Below are 19,639 nucleotides of genomic sequence, written 5' to 3'. Positions count from 1 at the left end.
TGAAGAAAATGTGAGTAGATTTTTTGCACGGTACTGTGAGAGCCTAATTTAGGTGATGGAAACTTCATGAAATTCTGTTTGTGCTGTAAAAATTAAGAGCACACATGTGAATTATTACAATTGCTCAATATAACTTAATAGGTGGAAACTTGGTAAACTGCTGCAATTCGGTTGCCCTGGAGTTCTGTGGTCATACCAAGAATTGCTTCATGCCCCCGTGTACAACATTGCCTGCTGCAGCCCCCCGAGACATGGGACAAGTGTGCTAGCTAGGAGTTGGATCCACTATAATAAGATTATCCCACAGCTATACAGACCTCAGCGAGCAGCTATTTTAAGCAGGGAAGAACAGAGAACAAGAGCAAATGGCCGCAAAACATGTCCAGCTGTCTTCATTCCTGGAATACCAGGGTGGACAGTGTTGCTGTGGTGTGCTTTCTGTCAGCCTCAGGTAGGGGACAGCCCTTTCTTCTCCCTTCACCCTCTGCTTTCTCTTCTTCTTGACAATTTTAATGGTTTAATGCATACTTTAGAGTATAATGACAAGCTTTCATCTTAAACTTGACTTGGAAAGAATAAACCGTAAGTCTACTGGCAACAGACAGAGAATTATTTCCAACATAATTGTTAGCACAGGATACCACCTGGTGTGTATTTGCTTCACTTTAATAGCCTCCAATGGTTTAATGTGTTATATTCAAATCAAACCACTAAGCCAAAGTGCATACAGCATTTAAAAAATATATTCAGAATAATGCACATCACTTTGTCTTTCTTTCCACAACTATTTGCTTTCTTACTCATATGCTACCAGCTCACCCCTGGATATGTGCTGGTGCACTGCTCTTGGGTCGGACTCCCCTGGCACCCTCAAGTACTTCATCGGCTGCATGTAGGTGAGCTGAATCCTCTACCCCTTTCTGGTATCCCTGGGCTTGGCTTTCTACTTCCACTATAAACATTGTCGAACATAGGATGGGAGGATTTGAGAAGAGAGATTTACTCACACATTGCTACAATTGTCTACTTTTTATGTTGATTGCCAAGTGTGTTTTTGTTTTGTGAATACCTGCCTTATGTCTTACATACAGCCCCTTTATATTGGAGTGTCTTCAGCAGCAACCCTAAACCCAGGATCAGAAGTAATAAACATGTCTGCTTCCAGCTGCAAAAAGATCTACTTCAAAAACCGTCACAAATGGTCCTGCAAGGAAAATTAAATTATTATTGCCTCTTTCTTTATTGAATAAATGTGTTTAACATCTTAAAAGAGTTTTCCATTAATGTGAGGTTTTGGTACATGCCAAGAACTAGAACGTAATTTTTAATTCTGTCTGACTAACACTTTGAAATGGAGTACTTTCCTCTGCTGTGCTGGTATACTGTTATTTATTTTTCTGTGATGGGATTTTATGATAATGTATATTATAAATCTTTCCTGAGGGAGATTTCAGTGACTTATAAGTGCTTATCTGGTCAAAATACTCATCTGCAGCCAACAATCCAAATACAAAGTGATTATTTTGGAAAGCAATCACAAGTAAGTTAAGCACTTTTTAGATGTATTGAGAAAGGAGATAAAAATATCATAAATTAGTTTAAGGATTTTAACCATAAATCAGTGAGGAGGCTTGGAGTTAAACTTCTACTCTCAGCATCTCAGATGTAGACAAAATGAATAGTCATAAGTATGAAGTCCTAAATTCTCTAGACTTGGATTTATTTTATGTACTGTTAACTGGATATGAGAGTTGGTCCCTACTAAATGTAGTTGCAAAGGATTTCAAAATAAATGAAGTAAATTGTCACAAAACTCTAGTGAAGTAACACTACTGTGTAGCTCTTTCCGCTTCTCTTTCTCTCCTTTTCACCTTCCTTCTGGATCAGAAAGATTATAGTAAAGAAAGAGTATTTAGTAAAAATAAAATGTATAGAAGTTTATGTCCTTCCTCTCCAGCGCCCTTTGTACTGACTTGAAAGGGACAGAGCAGACTCCTCATACCTCTAGTGCACTAGTTTGGGGCTTCAGTGAGCATCACAAGACATCACTTCTATGAATGGCATCAATACGGGCATTGGAAGGCACAAGCATCTAAAACTGAATTTGCTGAAAAGATTTTAAAATGGTTGAGGTTGTTTTGATTTAAGGACAATTTGACCAGACACAATGGTCAAGGTTGTAGACTTTATAATCGTGGTCATAAGTGATATTTTAGCCCTGATACCAGTAGCACTATTTTCCCATTAGCCAGCCAGATCCTTTTAAAATGGAGCCTAGTTACACTGATTTTTTTAAAGCATTGGAATAGTCTTGACTTGTGCAATAAAAGTGCAATAAGGAACAGGAGAGGATAGAGAGGTTTCCCCATGTGCCTGTCTGTCTAAGCCACCAGGGGGGACTCATTCCTCATCTATATCATTTACTGCAGCAAGTATCTGGGAAAAACACCTATCTTGAACCAGGTCTAGAAAGTCACGGAATTCAGCAGAGAGCTTGCCTTCATTTATGTTAAAAGAGTTTTTATATAAAATCTTGTAAATCTGCAGCACTCTTTCCAGTCTGCCCATGAGTACATCAGCCACCCAACGCACTGTGCAGCAAAGCAAGTACAAGCCTGGCCGCAGAGGGAGGCCATTTCAGCTGGGTAATCGTGTATGTCAATAGGGTACAGTCAGTGCCATCTCATGCCTACTTCAAACTGACCTGCAACTTTTGCTAAATCTATTGGACTGACAGAAGACTCAGCAGAGAGCCTGACTTGGCTTCTCACTGATTAGACTTGCTCCACATCGGTGGCCGTGGCTTTGTGGTTGAGAGGAACCTTTTTTGGACGTGGTGATGGTGCATGTACAAGGCAGCTATTCTTTAGTGGCTGCTTCATCACTCCATTTCTTTTCCCAGCTACTACAGCCTTCCAGGTTTATTTCAATTTCACTACCTATTTTACTATTTTTAAGCAAAATTTGGCCATTTTGAAACAGGACTGTATTATTGCTCTGATCACAAAGGGTTTGTATGTTCTACAGCATTAAACAACAGCAAAAATCTGTGTGTGATGTACGTACTCCGGAGATCTGTCAGGAACTCGGTTGCCGACTGAGGTTAAACCACAACAGTTGTATAGTTTTGAATTCCCAGTTAAAAGCCAAATGTTAGAAGTTTCTTTCAGTCTTGAACTTTGTCAGGCCGGTGGGACTCTTCTTGTGGTCTGTAGAAAGATTTGGAAATACTGAAGAGAGTTCTCTAGCCATATTAAATTTTAATTTTTTTATCTTATTTTGTGAATTATTACATGCATTAACTCATTAGTTGGTACTTTTAGATAGTTTTAATAGAATTCTCACTCCCTCCCCTTCTTCTGGGCACTATCAGTCAAGTTATTGTGCATGTTGCTGTTCCTAACTTATCTTTTGTATTACATGTTTGGACTTCTGAAAACCAATTTCTTATTCTTTTGCTACTTTATCTTTAAAATATGTAAAATATTACCCTGGTGTGCACAGAATTTGTGAGAATAAAAGCTTTTAGACACTGATGGGGAGTGGGGAGAGTCAGAACAATTGTTTGTTATATTTGTTGTAAGTAATTTTTATTGAGTTTCCTGCTTAGCACAAAACCAAACACCTGTCTATTTGTATACTGCTTCTTTTTCATAACAAATACAATTTCTGATCTAAGAGGAGCTTGCAGACATACATACAAATCAAGTAGGTAACTCAAGAGAACATAATCTGATTAAGTTCCGTAAGTCATTCATAAGTTTCCGTATTTTATTATATTCAGAAAAAAATATAATTGCATTTCCTGTCAGTTAGATGGTGATGGTGCTCTCTTGAATGAGTTATTAGACCTTTTTTTCATCTGTTTCTGTAGTTGGGACTAGCAATATTGCTGGGTTTATGCAGTAAAAGCTGACCCAGTTTAGTCCGCAAAACTGATATAGTAGATACAGGGAAAATATGTTATTCTTTGTGTATGACACTAACAGACAGAAACGAGGGGGTGTATCTAATACCAAAAGTGCTTTAAAAGTTTTTGTTTTCGTGTTTCAAACTTGAATACCAAAATCTGCAACCTAGACTGTTTTCAACTTCCTAGGTTAAAATCGGGCTCCTAGCCTATCTTCAGCTGTGACAGGTAGATTCTGTGTTCTTATAGAAACATCTCAGTCAAAATTTGACAGCTTTTGTTATTAATTGTCTCATGGTCGGTGTCCGCCTGGACCCATGCCTGTGCAATGCACCGGCACGACAGTCAGTGGTCGGGATCTGTGCTCTTGGGCAAATTGTGCAGCGCAGCTTCTCTGGCAGAGACTGCAGGGAAGAACATGGGAAGATCCTCCACAGAGGGAGGCCAGGAGGGGGACATGGGACTCATCAGTTGTAATTTTATGGATTTTTAAGGTTGTTTTCACTGTATAACTGTGATAGATACAGCTTTGAAGACGGCAGGTGGGATAGTGCAGGACATCAGTGGCTCTACTCAATAACGTCAGACGGTTGCATTCAGCTCCCATCCTTACCTCCATTTGGAAATACATCATCTAACTACACTCCTCTGGAGCGCCGGCATGTTCTTAAAGCACGGTGAGCTTTGTAAAAAATTCATTCTGAAAACTTGTGAGAATTATTGACTACCATACTGATAAAAGAGTGGACTTGGTTTTCGTCATTTGTGGATTTTTCTCTTCTTTATTATGTACAGGAAACTTTGTGAGTGTTTGAAGTCATGCCTTAACAAATGGTATGTCTGATGAGTCAACTAAACTTGCCCTTTATGTGCTGCTGGTAATCATAATTTTACTTCTCCTCACTTCCCTATTTCAGACAGTTTTCTCTTTCATTTTTCACTCGTGGCTTGAGCTGTGTTGTCTGGGGAAAATGTAACAACAAAGGCAGAAATACTGTTTCTTCACAAAACTTATTGTGATGATAATTGATAGGGCTGCCGTAGGATTAATTAAGATTGCAGAGAATTTGGCAAAATAACCGACTGTTCCCTGAAGACATGTGACTGAGGATGACTGTGCTGAATTTTTGTTCCTCTTTCCCCAAAGCGAAGTTTTATTCGATCAAATACTGAGCAAAATAAGTAACTATGTTTGGACTTCTTTTTTTCATTTTGTTCACTCCTGGAGCCAGTGAATTTATTTGTATGTCGTCAGATCTAGAAATGTCATATACTTTTTGTGGTAAGTAAAAAATAGCTTATTCTTTTCTTACTGGTGTTTGCACAATAATTGCTGTAGTCTGAGGAAATGCGAACTTTCTTTCAAATGTTTCTTTGATGAATACAGAAAAATAAAAAGAAGTTCAGCTGGAGTATATTTCTGTTACTAATTACCGTTACAAGAATTATACTGCATAGGCGTAAATATTACCCCAATGCTGGTTGCGGCAGCTAAGAGAGAAGTTTATCCCAAATAAAGCAGGCATGTTTTGATTCAGGAAATATTAGAAGATAAGGGATTTAAACTTGTTTTGCAAGTACTGTATTGTATAAATTATCCACATTGATTTAACCAATATATACAATGAAAAGCTTTAAGTATATGGGAAAAAAGGGGGAATGTGATATTCTGCCAGGCTGGAGGATGAGTTAGGCTCTGGGGCAACATAGCGTGTCCCTTCTTGCCGTGTCTGTGTCATAGGCCACTGGATTTGTGTAGCTCACTGAGGTTTTTCATCGATTCTGCAACAACTTGGCACCTCCCTGATGTCCATGTTGAACAGGCTCAGTGTGCCCCTGTGGACTCAGTGGCAAGAAGGTGGGCTTTTGAGGAGATATTCCGCAAGGAAAAGACCAGGTCTTTTGAAAATCTGTGTACATTACTAGTGTATATCACCTGTAAAACAGCTATATAAACTGAGGCACAGGAGGGGATGTTTATTTTGGGTACTTTGCTTTACATTAATACTCATGTTAAAAATTTAACAAGGGTAAAAGTGGGGGTACTTAAGCTTGCAAACCAAACCTTTGAGACCATGGTGAGTTTTGTTCGCCCTTTTTCCTGTCGTAATTTCCCGTGCGTAGTTGTATCCAAGATGAGAAGCTGACTGCTGGTTACCAACAGCCGGACAGTTTCCCTTTGCACACCCCTTGCTTTAATCCCCGAAACACAAGACCAAACCCCTCACTGCAAATCACCCTGCCGTCCCATTTGCTCCCGCCCGCGCTCAGCTGGGTTAGCACCCCTTCCCCACCCTGCCTGCAGGCCCACGGCAAGCAGGGCACTTCTCCAGCGTGAGCACACTAGGGAGGGCAGAAGCAAGCTGAATTGAATAGACTTATTTCCTAAAATGAAAATAAAAATATTGACTGGAAGTCCTTCCGAAGGCTGTCACCGAATGATTTTTTAAAAATTAAAATAGCAGATAATGGGGTCTGAATTTGATTAGATACAGGTTGTACGATGCCTCATCACACTGCATCTGACACTGTGCATTGTACAATGTTAGGTGAGTACAAAGCAAATCTACTCAAAGGCTCATTTGCATTATCCTGGAAAATACGCTGGTACATTAAAAACATAGCTGTTGTCAGCAAGTTTATATAAATTCCATGGTTAGCATAAGTAGGGATCCTTTCAGCAGAGGACCATGCTGGCTTAATGCTAATAAAAAGTTTGTGTAACTTCAAAAGAGAAATAAAGGTACTTTTGCCTCTGAGTTTTGTGTGCAAAATATCACCAGCCCAACACTTGACTTCTCTTACTACTTAATCTCAAAGTAATATGATATTATTTTTGCCTTCTAAGTTTATAAATAATCAGAAATAACATTTAAAATGCATATTTAATGTTTACTATGGATATTTATATTAGACAATTTTATAGTATATACCTTTTAGCAAATCATGTATGTGTTTATTGTAAGTGTGTATATATGTATATTTTTATTATTTTACTGGAGAAGCCTATTCACACCAACAATACGAAATACTTTTTTGTCCTGTAGATTCTACACCTCATGCTTTCACGTTTAATCTGACACCTTGCAGCACCATGAACAAACCCGTCTGGAAGGCTGCTCTTACCTGGATTCCAGGTGAGCCCCTCTTGACTAGAGAACTATATTCTACAAATGCAAAAAAATGAATACAAGCAAAAAGCTGACACTTTATCCTAAATGTCAAATTATTTAGGAGATCAGTTTCTGTGATTAAAAATGGAATAGATAAATGATAATAATGAACAGAAATGACGGTTTGTGAAAATAAGTGTGCTTGTGTTTTACTTGTTGGAGCAGTTACCAGAGCTCTGCACGCTAACTGGCACTGTACATGCAAATCTGAGCCGGTTTAGGTGCATGTGCATTTGTCTGGAAGAAGCAGACAAGCTTTTGCAGCACACAAGCTCTTCTGGCCTGAAGAAGATCCAAGTCTTTTTGAAGATAGAGAATATCATTAGGCCACCCAAGTACGGCAGGGCTTCTACTAAGAATATGTGTGTTCCAGAAGCTGGAAATGGTACTGGATCATGTATGCAAACCCAACTTTAAACTAATCTTTAAACCCAGTGCTAAGCTGGCAAGGTGAGTTACTTATGAAACAGCTGTATCATAAACTTTACATTCTGATTAAAAACTCTGGAGCTGGGGTAAGTTGGCTTCCCCAGAAAGATATCTTTATGATGACTACCAGCATTCAGGACAGTTTGTGTGCAACACCTGCTTAAAACTACAGAGTCCTCATCTGTGTATTTATTTGGGTTACCTGTGAAGGCGAGTGAACTTTTTTGTCTTTGCTGAAGAAATGAAAATAGATTTTAAAATTGTTCACTCAAATTTTTTTTAAGACTGATTTTTTTTGTTGAAAACCAGCTTTTTGTTTTTGTGGAAGTAACAGTTTTCAATATATGTATTTTTGTTTGGTTTGGAGGGAGTCTTTAAAAAATATTGTATTTCAGAGAAAACTAGTTTTTATCTGAATACCATGCCTGCGTATGTGTTTTTCCTCCCCACCAGTTACCTTTTTCTTATCTGCAATGTCTTAACTAGGAAGTGACATCACCTTTTTGAAGATCATCTTCCAAGTCTGGTACAACGGTGCCAAAGCGTTACACTGGAAAGAAGTCCTCTGCAGCGGAGCCGATGACGAATATGCAGTGTGCGGAATGCTGAAAGGAGGTCGGTGTGGAAAATACACGATGCCTTTCCCTTGCCTGGCAGATTGCCTCCACAACAGGGCTGTATACTGCCAGCCACTTTTCACCACTAAGCAGATTTCTTAAAAGACTAATTGATCATCCTGTGCAGACAGATTTTTCTCTCCACAATCTAGACCAATTCACCTTGCTTGGCAGGCAGCAGACTTCAGAGCAGGCAATTCTCCAGTGCTAGAACCCCACTAAAACAGAGAATTTCCAAACTATAGAATCATAGAATCATAGAATAGGTTGGGTTGGAAGGGACTGCTAAAGGTCATCTAGTCCAACCCCCCTGCCGTGGGCAGGGACATCTTCAACTAGATCAGGTTGCTCAGAGCCCCGTCCAGCCTGACCTTGAATGTTTCCAGGGATGGGGCATCCACCACCTCTCTGGGCAACCTGTGCCAGTGCTTCACCACCCTCAGTGTAAAAAATTTCTTCCTTCTATCTAGTCTAAATCTACCCCCCTTTAGTTTAAAGCCATTCCCCCTTGTCCTGTCGCAACAGGCCCTGCTAAAAAGTTTGCCCCCATCTTTTTTATAAGCCCCCTTAACGTACTGATAGGCTGCAGTAAGGTCTCCCTGAAGCCTTCTCTTCTCTAGGCTGAACAACCCCAACTCTCTCAGCCTGTCTTCATAGGAGAGGTGTTCCATCCCCCTGATCATTTTTGTGGCCCTCTTCTGGACCCGCTCCAACAGGTCCGTGTCTTTCTTGTGCTGAGGGCTCCAGAGCTGGACGCAGTACTCCAGGTAGGGTCTCACCAGAGCAGAGCAGAGGGGCAGAATCACCTCCCTTGACCTGCTGGCCACGCTTCTTTTGATGCAGCCCAGGATACGATTGGCCTTCTGGGTTGTGAGTGCACATTGCTGGCTCATGTCCAGCTTTTCATCCACCAGTACCCCCAAGTCCTTCTCGGCAGGGCTGCTCTCAATCCCTTCATCCCCCAGCCTGTAGTGATACCGGGGGCTGCCCTGACCCAGGTGCAGGACCTTGCACTTGGCCTTGTTAAACCTCATGAGGTTGACACAGGCCCACTTCTTGAGCTTGTCCAGGTCCCTCTGGATGGCATCCCATCCCTCTGCCGTGTCAACATGGGGAGGTCCCTCGACCTCGGGGGAGGTCCCGGATGACTGGAGGCTTGCCAATGTGACGCCCATCTACAAGAAGGGCCGGAAGGAGGATCCGGGGAACTACAGGCCTGTCAGCCTGACCTCGGTGCCGGGGAAGATTATGGAGCGATTCATCTTGAGGGCACTCACAAGGCATGAGTGGGACAACCAGGGGATCAGGCTCAGCCAGCACGGGTTCATGAAAGGCAGGTCCTGCTTGACCAACCTGATCTCCTTCTATGACCAGGTGACCCGCCTAGTGGATGAGGGAAAGGCTGTGGATGTGGTCTACCTGGACTTCAGCAAGGCCTTTGACACCGTCTCCCACAGCATTCTCCTAGAGAAGCTGGCGGCTCACGGCTTAGGTGTACTCTTTGCTGGGTAAAAAACTGGCTGGACAGCCGGGCCCAGAGAGTTGTGGTGAATGGAGTTAAATCCAGCTGGCGGCCGGTCACGAGCGGTGTTCCCCAGGGCTCAGTTTTGGGGCCGGTCTTGTTTAATATCTTTATCAATGATCTGGATGAGGGGATCGAGTGCACCCTCAGTAAGTTTGCAGACGACACCAAGTTGAGCGGGAGTGTTGATGTGCTCGAGGGTAGGACGGCTCTGCAGAGGGACCTGGACAGGCTGGATCGATGGGCCGAGGCCAACTGTATGAGGTACAACAAGGACAAGTGCCGGGTCCTGCACTTCGGCCACAACAACCCCATGCAGCGCTACAGGCTTGGGGAAGAGTGGCTGGAAAGCTGCCTGTCGGAAAAGGACCTGGGGGTGCTGGTCAACAGCCGGCTGAACATGAGGCGGCAGTGTGCCCAGGCGGCCAAGAAGGCCAATGGCATCCTGGCCTGTATCAGAAATAGTGTGGCCAGCAGGAGTAGGGAAGTGATCGTGCCCCTGTACTCGGCCCTGGTGAGGCTGCACCTCGACTACTGTGTTCAGTTTTGGGCCCCTCACTACAAGAAGGACGTCGAGGTGTTAGAGCGTGTCCAGAGGAGGGCAACGAGGCTGGTGAGGGTTCTGGAGAACAAGTCTTCTGAGGAGCGGCTGAGGGAACTGGGACTGTTTAGCCTGGAGAAAAGGAGGCTGACGGGAGACCTCATCGCACCCTACAACTCCCTGAAAGGAGGTTGTAGCGAGGTGGGTGTCGGTCTCTTCTCCCAAGTAACTAGCGATAGGACGAGAGGAAATGGCCTCAAGTTGCGCCAGGGGAGGTTGAGATTGGATGTGAGGAAAAATGTCTTTACTGAAAGAGTGGTTGAACATTGGAAGAGGCTGCCCAGGGAAGTGGTTGAGTCCCCATCCCTGGAGGTATTTAAAAGACGAGTAGATGAGGCACTTAGGGACATGGTTTAGTGGGTGGTGGTGTTGGGTCGACGGTTGGACTCGATGATCTTAAGGGTCTTTTCCAACCTCAGTGATTCTATGACCACACCATTCAGCTTGGTGTCATCTGCAAACTTGCTGAGGGTGCACTCGATCCCACTGTCTATGTCATTGATGAAGACACTAAACAGTACCGGTCCCTGTGGGACGCCACTCGTCACCAGTCTCCATCTGGACACTGAGCCGTTGACCACTACCCTCTGGATGTGACCATCTAACCAATTTTTCACCCTTTAACAGACAGTCCACCCATCAAATGCATACCTCTCCAGTTTAGAGAGAAGGATGTTGTGGGGGACCGTGTCAAAGGCCTTACAGAGGTCCAGAGAGACGACATCTGTAGCCCTTCCCGTGTCCACTGATGTAGTCACTCCATCATAGAAGGCCACTAGGTTAGTCAGGCAGGACTTGCCCCTGGTGAAGCCATGCTGGCTGTCTCGAATCACCTCCCTGTCCTCCACGTGCCTTAGCATAGCTTCCAGGAGGATCTGTTCCATGATCTTCCCAGGCACAGAGGTGAGACTGACTGGCCTGTAGTTCCCCGGCTCTTCCTTTTTTCCCTTTTTAAAAATGGGTGCAATGTTTCCCCTTTTCCAGTCAGTGGGAACTTCACTGGACTGCCACAACTTCTCAAATACAATGGATAGTGGCTTAGCAACTTCATCCGCCAGTTCCTTCAGGACCCGCGGATGGATCTCATTGGGTCCCATGGACTTGTGCACCTTCGGGTGCCTTAGATGGTCTCGAACCTGCTGTTCTCCCACAGTGGGCGGCTCTTCATTCTCCCAGTCCCCGCCTTTGCCTTCTGTGGCTTGGGCGGTGAGGCTCGAGCACTTGCCAGTGAAGACCGAGGCAAAAAAGTCATTGAGTACTTCAGCCTTCTCCACATCCCGGGTAACCAGGTCTCCCGTTTCCTTCCAGAGAGGGCCCACATTTTCCCTCGTCTTCCTTTTATCCCTGACATACCTACAGAATCTTTTCTCGTTGCCTTTGATGTCCCTGGCCAGATTTAATTCTATCAGGGCTTTAGCTTTCCTAACCTGATCCCTGGCTGCATGGACAATTTCTCTGTATTCCTCCCAGGCTACCTGTCCTTGCTTCCACCCTCTGTAGGCTTCCTTTTTGTGTTTGAGTTTGTCCAGGAGCTCCTTGTTCATCCATGCAGGCCTCCTGGTGTTTTTGCCTGACTTCCTCTTTGTTGGGATGCATCGCCCCTGAGCTTGAAGGAGGTGATCCTTGAATATTAATGAGCTTTCTTGGGCCCCTGTTCCCTCCAGGGCTTTGTCCCATGGCACTCTACCAAGCAGATCCCTGAAGAGGCCAAAGTCTGCTCTCTTGAAGTCCAGGGGAGTGAGCTTATGGCCCTCCTCGGTGCCGTAAGGATCTTGAACGCCACCATTTCGTGGTCACTGCAGCCCAGGCTGCCCTTGAGCTTCACATTCCCCACCAGCCCCTTGTTGTTGGTGAGAACAAGGTCCAGCACAGCACCTCTCCTCGTCGGCTCCTCTACCACTTGGAGAAGGAAATTATCATCGACGCATTCCAGGAACCTCCTGGATTGCTTATGCCCTGCCGTGTTGTCCCGCCAACAGATGTTGGGGTTCTTGAAGTCCCCCATGAGGACCAGAGCTTGTGAGCGTGAGGCTGCTCCTATCTGTCTATAGAGGTCCTCATCTGCTCGATCTTCCTGGTCAGGTGGCCTGTAGCAGACCCCCACTGTAATGTCACCTGTCCCTGCCTTCCCTTTAATCCTGACCCACAAGCTCTCGGTCGGCTCCTCATCCATCCCCAGGCAGAGCTCCATGCACTCCAGCTGGTCATTGACATAGAGGGCGACAGCCCCTCCCTGTCTGTCCTGCCTGTCCTTCCTAAAGAGCCTGTATCCCTCCATCCCAACACTCCAGTCATAGGAGCCATCCCACCACGTCTCTGTGATGCCAATAAGGTCGTAGCCCTGCAGGTGTGCGTACGTCTCTAACTCCTCCTGTTTATTCCCCATGCTACGTGCGTTTGCATAGAGGCATTTAAGTTGGGCCCCCAATGAAGCTATCTTACTGGCTGGAGTTCCTTTGTGCTGCTCTTCAGGTGCTCTCCTGCTGCCCTGTGTTCCTTCTCCAGGCACTGGGCATCTATTGCTGGTCCTGGCATCAAACTGGTGGGAGTGGGATGGATTGAGGTTCCCCTCCCACGGCATGTCTAGTTTAAAGCCCTCTTCACCAGCTTGGCAAGCCTATGACTGAAGATGCTCTTCCCCTTCTCTGACAGATGGACCCCGTCAGCCCCAAGTAGACCAGGTTTCTCAAAGCGAGTCCCATGGTCTAAGTAGCCGAACCCCTGGCTGTGGCACCAGTCCCGTAACCATTTGTTGACTCGCCAGATTCGGCTGGCCCTTTCAAACCCCTTCCCTTTGACCGGCAGGACTGATGAAAAAACTACCTGCGCTCCCGAGTCCCTTACCGCCACTCCCAGGGCTCTGTAGTCCTTCTCGATAGTCCTCAGACTGCTCCGGGCTGTGTCACTGGTGCCCACGTGAAACAGCAGCAGCGGATAATGGTCAGTGGACTGTACGAGGCTTGGTAGCCTCTTGGTGACATCCCTGATGCAAGCCCCCGGTAAGCAGCACACCTCTCTAGAGAGTGTGTCCGGTCAGCAAATGGGTGCCTCCGCACCTCTCAGAAGAGTCGCCTACTGCTATCACCCGTCACCTTTTCTTAGTGGCGCTGGTTGTTATACGGGGGGGCAGATCGGGCTGCATTACTCAGCTCCAGTGCTTCTCCTGGTGTGACAGGACTTTCCTCTTCGGCCTGCGGAGTGGTGAAGCGGTTCTGCAAGGGCACCTCAGGCTTTGGGGGAAGTCTCTTCCTCCTGCTGGTCCTTGCCTTTGCAACTGTCCATTCTTCTGCATTGTTGCCCCCCCTGCCCCCTTCTGCGTGTGCCAGTGGGGGAGTTATTGGTTGTTTGGCCGTGGGCTGCAGGTCCGCTGCAGACTGCGCTTGGAACCAGCTATCCAGCTCCTTCTCTGCCTCTCTGATGTTACGCAGCCTTCTCACCACCTCCCGCAGCTCAGCCACCTGGGCTCAGTCCTCGACCTGGGCACACCTTTTGCAGGCAGGTCTGCTGCCTGTCCCTACCCAGGAGAGAGGTCTAGGCACTTCCTGCAGCCTGAGGTCTGCACTGCAGCCTCTCCCTTCAGCATCATATGCAGAAAAAAGCATTATATGCTTTAACATCTTTGTACTGCAGTTTCCATCTCTATAAATTAGGATTACTAATATCCTTCATCTCATTATGACAGTTTTATTGTTAACATCTCTAAAATGACATGGAAAGACTACATTTGACTGGACTGTACAGAAAACTTGTGATGAGCTAGGGGCACTACTAATATCCAGAACACAGTTTATTTAGATGAGTGTCTGAATGGGTTTTTAAAGAGATTCTCTACACTCATGTATAATGCTTTTTTAATTATAGAAGAGTCAGTCCTGTTGTGGGGGCTAATCAACATTAACAAGACACAGGCTCAGATCCAGAGAATTCAGGCAGGATGTCAGGCCAAAAAGACCTGTAAGGAGTCAAAATATGCAATCCATGTTTTCCTTTCTTTAAAAATGAGTATCAGCTCTCTTTGGTTATCACTCAGCTGAACTACTATTACAAGTTAAATTATTGGAGTTATCACAGTAGGATGGGTCTGTAGGAGATGTTGCAGGAGCGTTGTGGTTAATTTCTGTTTTCTAGCGTGGTTTAGACAAATAGGCAGAGCTCTGGGAGAATAAACAGGTGAGGGCTTTATCACTGGAAGAGTAAATGGCATTGGCACTGCTGCTGAGAGATATGCCATATTGCTTTGAAGTTATTTAGAAAGTTTGACTGATGGCTTTATGATTAATTAACCATATAATTAATTATAATTATCTCTGTTTTACAGAAACAATTGCAACAACATTTGACATTAAAGGTGCAAGAATAGAGTTTCCAAAGGTACTTTTCAGCATTTTATATAAATAACGACAGTAAAATCACATACTTACATGTATATATTTTCTGAAAAGAGATGTTCACCCAAACTGTAGAAAACAGCAAAAGGAAATTTCAGAAAACTTTCTCATGCTTGAAGTGATGACTCCAGAATGGTAGCATCTCTCAAATGCTAGATGTCCTCAGGTTATTATTCCTTTCTTATTCCTCCTTTATTTTATCAAAGAGAAGACCAAAGATACCAGTTAATGTCACCTTAATAATTCCATTTTGTTTGGTAAATTATTGTGTTCCCTTTTACCTGTTTAAGTAAATCCATCCATATTCTTTCTGCCCATTTCATTCTTTATTTTACATTCTCTTCACATGCTGGTCTGTTCCTCCCTGAAACTCCTTTCAAAGATTTGAAGAGCGATAACAATATCCAAAAGCAAAAGCAATGCTCCAGCATTAAAGCAGGAGCAGCACCGGTCCTTAGGTTAGCCCACTCTCATCCAACACCTGCCTCATCAGCTGCCTGAGCCTTCCCAAGACCCCTACCGTCCCTATTAGTCCCCACAAATGTCACTAAGGAGCTCCTACTGGTACAAAATCTCCAGCCTCCCCTTAACTTAAAGCTCATGGGCCTCTAACAGTGTTGAACTCCATCCAGCCCAGCATCTCTTCTAGCCCCAGAGCTGGTAATGGACAGGAATGTCCTCTACCATAAGCAGCCCTCCTATAGATGAGGTGCTTATGGCAGACCTGTCACTTCCCGATGGGACTCTGCCAGACCAGGAGCTAACCCAAATCATAGCCTTTGCTTTAAACTAGAAACTCTTGCAGCCTCCCAGTCTTTAGATTAGTCCTAAGAGCCCTTCAGCTCCCAAGTGCTCATCCCCAGTTTGCCATACCAGAAGAGGAAGGTGACAGGAGTCAAAGAAGATAGGGTAAGACCTCAGTTCAGTAGGGGCCACCAAGCTATCTTCTGTCCTGGTGCCTACAAAAGTCTGTCTGTCCGAGGGTGTGAAGATGGGTAGCTAGACAACAGCTAAACCTGGGGTGATGCTGCTTTATGGATCAGACTGCTGGATGTGGATGAGCAAAGCGGTGGGTCTCGAAGGAATGCCGAGCTGACGCGAGGACTGGTATTGCTTACAGCAGTATGCACTGCGAGAAAGCATGGCTGACTTAGAGCTGGGCTAAGGTTCAGGCAAGCAGTATCCTGCTAGTCAGGGGGCAGATGCTCCATGAAGGGAGGTGAGCTGGGCCTTGACAGCGTGATTTAAGTAGGCAGCTTGAGACCTCATACTAGGAGAAGAGCTGGCTGTGCTTTGATCAGGGACTGAAGAATGACTACAGCACTCTTCTCACATGAGTCCTTCCTCCCACTCTCCTCTTTCCAGCGTTCTTCATCCTAATCTTGACATCATGTCCAAACTTAGGACAAACTTTCTGCCACCAATAACAGTATGAGGTTGCTTTAGGTTTCATCAAGCAGACGTTTGATGTATTCACATCATATGTTCACTGTAAGTTGATGATTTTGGTAAACACCACTGAGGCTGAATAGCGGTTAAATATCCAGTACGTGATTATAGCTGAAAACAAAAAGATGGACTGTCCAGTACAACAAATTCTGTTACAAGACTGGTCAGAAGCTGTGTGATATGTAGCCTGGAGGGTTTCCCTAGGACTGCCTGTAAAATACAGAGGCTGTTATTGCAACTACCTATGGTCTGCATATGGGTATTGGGGCAAGAAGGTGGCAGAAAGTCAGCAGAAAATAGAAGTGTTGATAGGACTGAATCCTTGCTGTACGTAAGCTATAAGGGCTAATAAGGTTTCTGCCCCACAGCAACGACAAAAAAGCTCATTGCTGCAGAAAGCAGCCTGGTGTATCAACTCAGTTAATTCCCGTTTGTGAAGTCAGAAGCATTACTCAAGAGAACGGCTCTGGAAGGGGGAGCAGGTGCCCTCGGGAGCACAGGACTCTGGTTTGAGAGAAGACCCTGACAAGGGCAAGCTGGACCACAGCCTGCTGCTGTTCCTTAGTACCCTGGTCATGAGAAGAAAGTTGAGCACTGTTTTTTTATGTACACATATATCTGAATATACCCATGATAACAGTCCCTGATGGGAATCTTTCTTTTTCAGTCCTAACAGAAATCGCCAGAACCATTCCAAGCAGCTACTTGGACAAGAGCAGGCAGCATTATGCACTAATTTTTTTTTTTTCCTTGCTTGTTTTAGGGGAATTATAAAATTATTTTACAAGGATTCTCTGATGAATCTGAAAATAATATGGTCGTGTGCTTGAATTTCACCATGATAGTAAAACAAGATATTTTCTGAATGTGACAAACTTTTAAATAATTCCAGAATACGGAGGTCGCTTCTGCAAGCAACTGGAATCTGAGCTACGAAATAATAAGCACACTAATTTTCCTGAAGTAGAATACACCATGTACTGTCTGGAAAGCTACATCATGGATAGTCTTATCCATTCATAGCACTGCTGTAATCAGATGCTCAGCCAATGTGCACAAAATCTCTGGGAATCAGGCATCCTGATTAATCCACAGAATAACCCTGACTGGATGTCAGGCTGAGGACTGCATTTCGGTGCTGTGCCTTGAGTTATGAAAAAGTTGAGTCCTTCAGAATATGCTGAACTAATACAAGAAGTTTTGAAGTGCGAGAATCAGAAGTTCACCAGTACTCAAAATATAACAACATTTGAATCTGGGAACCCTGTTGTTTTGTTTCTTTTAACAATAAAACTTGTTCATACATTCAATTTGAGAAATGTTTTTTATTCTCCTGTTATTTTCTGATCATCCTTCGAGGTTTCCTAATGTTCTGCTCTGTTCGCACTGAGCTGAACCAGAAGAGTAACAATTTGTTATGTGGTACTAGCTCATGTGCATAACATCCAAAGTGGAACATGTTTCCGGTTACACTGATCCGGTATGGCTGAATTTAGCCCTCCAGAGCTGTAACCACAACCCCATAGCATGTTTTTAGCTCTTGCTCAGAGTCCGAGGGGCAGAGACTACACAAGATATCTCCAGAAGGAGGAGGACAGTCATTGCTCAACAGGTTGATCTTTTTGTCAGTTACCAAAAGCATGTCTAAAGCTCCTGCTGTGGCTTCTGCCTCTTGGGCAGCCTGATGTTCAGTAACCACCTTCCCTCTCTGCTGCGCCTCCACATCTGAGACCTTCAGTAAGATCTTGATGGAGTATAAGATTTGGTCCTTAGGAGGAGAGCTGGCATCCTTTCAGGCTTCATGGCACTTTGGTGCCACTGTATGGTGAAAGACAGCTGACCGGTGCGGTGTACAAACGTTTCCTGTGAAGGCACGAAAACAGACCGGTACCCTCCTCGACGTTAGGATGTCATGTCCTCTTTTCGTCCTCAGCCCCCAGCCAGTGCTTGCTTAGTGAGTTCAGACACTTTTCTCTAATGAAAGGGCCAATGTTGAAGGTGCATGTTGCGCTGGCTGTTAGGTCGTGCTGTGTCTAGCAGATTGCTTCCAAATGCCTGAAAAAAATGAAAAACCAGAACAAATCAACCCTCTTTCAGGCTGCAAAATACCAAGCATGAAAATAAGCAGAAGTGAAGCTTTTAATCTCACTTTACATGCAAAGACATTCTTCATACCGGGTATCAGAAAAAAAAAAACCCTCAACAAAAACCCACACCCAAGTATGTAGATACTCCATTTAAAAATTGGTTTCAATATAGCTAGTTCGGCAATCTAAAACAAAATCATCAAAAGTCAATAAAAATATAAGAAGTAGAACTGTATTATGGTGGAGACATGAAGCCACAATTACATCCAAGTGGCAATGGCAAAGCATCTGTGCTTGCGTTCAGTCCACAGACCATTCCAGGAGCAGTCCACGATGGAGTATCACAGCAGCTCCTGCTTACGTTTGAACCAAGTTACTAGAGTTGCAATCAGTTTCCTCTTAATCTAAAATACCAAGCAAAAAGCAGCCAGAGAGCCTGATAACCAGTTCCTACTTTTCTTCTTCTATTTTGCTCATTTCAAGTAGTATTACTGGTCTAGGCAACAGTCTTACTGTATGATGTCCCTGTGTACCCCTTTCACAGTGTCCAGCAACCACCAGGTGAAGCCTTAAAACAGTTTTTAATGACAAAGTGTTCTGAGATTTTTGCTGCCCTGAATTATTCAGGGTGTTAGAAGAAATGTTTTGTTTATTAATCGGCAAGTACCACAGGTAGGAGAGACTAACAGCTCCTGGAAGTCAAGGACATTCACACACTCTATTTTTCATAAGCACAAGTTTTAATGCCTTATAGATGTTACAGAAAAATTACAGTATATGTAAAGGTAGAAATAGAATTTCTGTCTCTAAATAGGGACATTTACAGATAAACGCATGTATCCAGTAGCTTGCATTGCAGACCTTTTATAGTGTAAATCTTCAGCTGAAGGTTTATGGTGACACATGCCAGCAGATAGGATTGCGAGGCAGAATGCAGGAGCCACAACTTTATAAAGCAAAGACCTTTCAAAGGCCTCAAGCTCTCTCCTGCGCATGACTGAAGGTTTCCACTTCTTGCAGTGCTGGTGGCTGCTGTGCCACGTTCCCCCATGGACAAGAGGAGACAGGTTTTTGTAAGGTGTAAGATCAAGCAACAGCTTATCCCAAAATCACCGCGACACCGTAGGGTGAAGGGCACACCTGAAGGGCTCTGTGTGTCTTGTTCCCGGGACAGAGCTGTTACAAGGCTTTCCTTTCTTCTGCTGTTGTCTGGAGTTGCTAACAGTCATCATTTAACTTTTTTCCTTTCCAAACTTTCCTGAGCCCATACTCAGGGCTTTACAGCAAAGAGGAGTCTACTTAGGATGAGGTGAATTACTTGGGCTCGGTAAAGACTGATCTGAATGTTTCCCTCTTCTTCAATTTATTGGGTCAGTAAACTTTGATCCATTTTTTACTACTTCATTTCCTGGCTCTGTCCAGAGTTTGAATGGTGTAAATGCTGTGAAGTAAACCATTCACTA

The 19,639-nt window shown here is 44.3% G+C and overlaps 1 protein-coding gene and 1 long non-coding RNA gene across 3 annotated transcripts; both read left to right on the top strand.

Annotated features, from left to right (window-relative positions):
- On the top strand, positions 1-1,261 carry LOC143156298 (uncharacterized). Its single transcript, XR_012994599.1, has 3 exons — positions 1-451; positions 815-896; positions 1,092-1,261. It is a non-coding gene; the product is annotated as an uncharacterized LOC143156298 (long non-coding RNA).
- Positions 1,262-4,864: 3,603 nt separating this feature from the next.
- On the top strand, positions 4,865-17,391 carry LY96 (lymphocyte antigen 96). Of its 2 annotated transcripts, none has more exons than XM_076332187.1 (5): positions 4,865-5,192; positions 6,958-7,047; positions 7,999-8,127; positions 14,571-14,623; positions 16,982-17,391. In XM_076332187.1, exons 1-5 carry the CDS (start codon positions 5,099-5,101, stop codon positions 17,054-17,056), a joined length of 441 nt encoding a protein of 146 aa, XP_076188302.1. In that variant the 5' UTR covers positions 4,865-5,098; the 3' UTR covers positions 17,057-17,391. The 2 variants fall into 2 exon arrangements, with proteins under 2 accessions (XP_076188302.1, XP_076188301.1); XM_076332186.1 differs by having other exon boundaries at positions 16,853-17,391.
- The last annotated feature ends 2,248 nt before the right edge of the window (positions 17,392-19,639 follow it).

The sequence above is a fragment of the Aptenodytes patagonicus genome, chromosome 2 (assembly GCF_965638725.1).
Source record: "Aptenodytes patagonicus chromosome 2, bAptPat1.pri.cur, whole genome shotgun sequence".
NCBI lineage: Eukaryota > Metazoa > Chordata > Aves > Sphenisciformes > Spheniscidae > Aptenodytes > Aptenodytes patagonicus.
Note: the sequence above shows the minus strand (reverse complement) of the source record. Positions and strands in the feature narration are given on the sequence as shown.

What these genes read in the sequence shown, in the direction of transcription:
- LY96 (XM_076332186.1), top strand. Translation starts at nt 5,099, where the DNA reads ATGTTTGGACTTCTTTTTTTCATTTTGTTCACTCCTGGAGCCAGTGAA. An exon ending in TGCTCTTACCTGGATTCCAG is followed by an intron (nt 7,048 to 7,998) that starts GTGAGCCCCTCT and finishes TGTCTTAACTAG; the next exon opens with GAAGTGACATCACCTTTTTG. An exon ending in CAAGAATAGAGTTTCCAAAG is followed by an intron (nt 14,624 to 16,852) that starts GTACTTTTCAGC and finishes TGCTTGTTTTAG; the next exon opens with GGGAATTATAAAATTATTTT.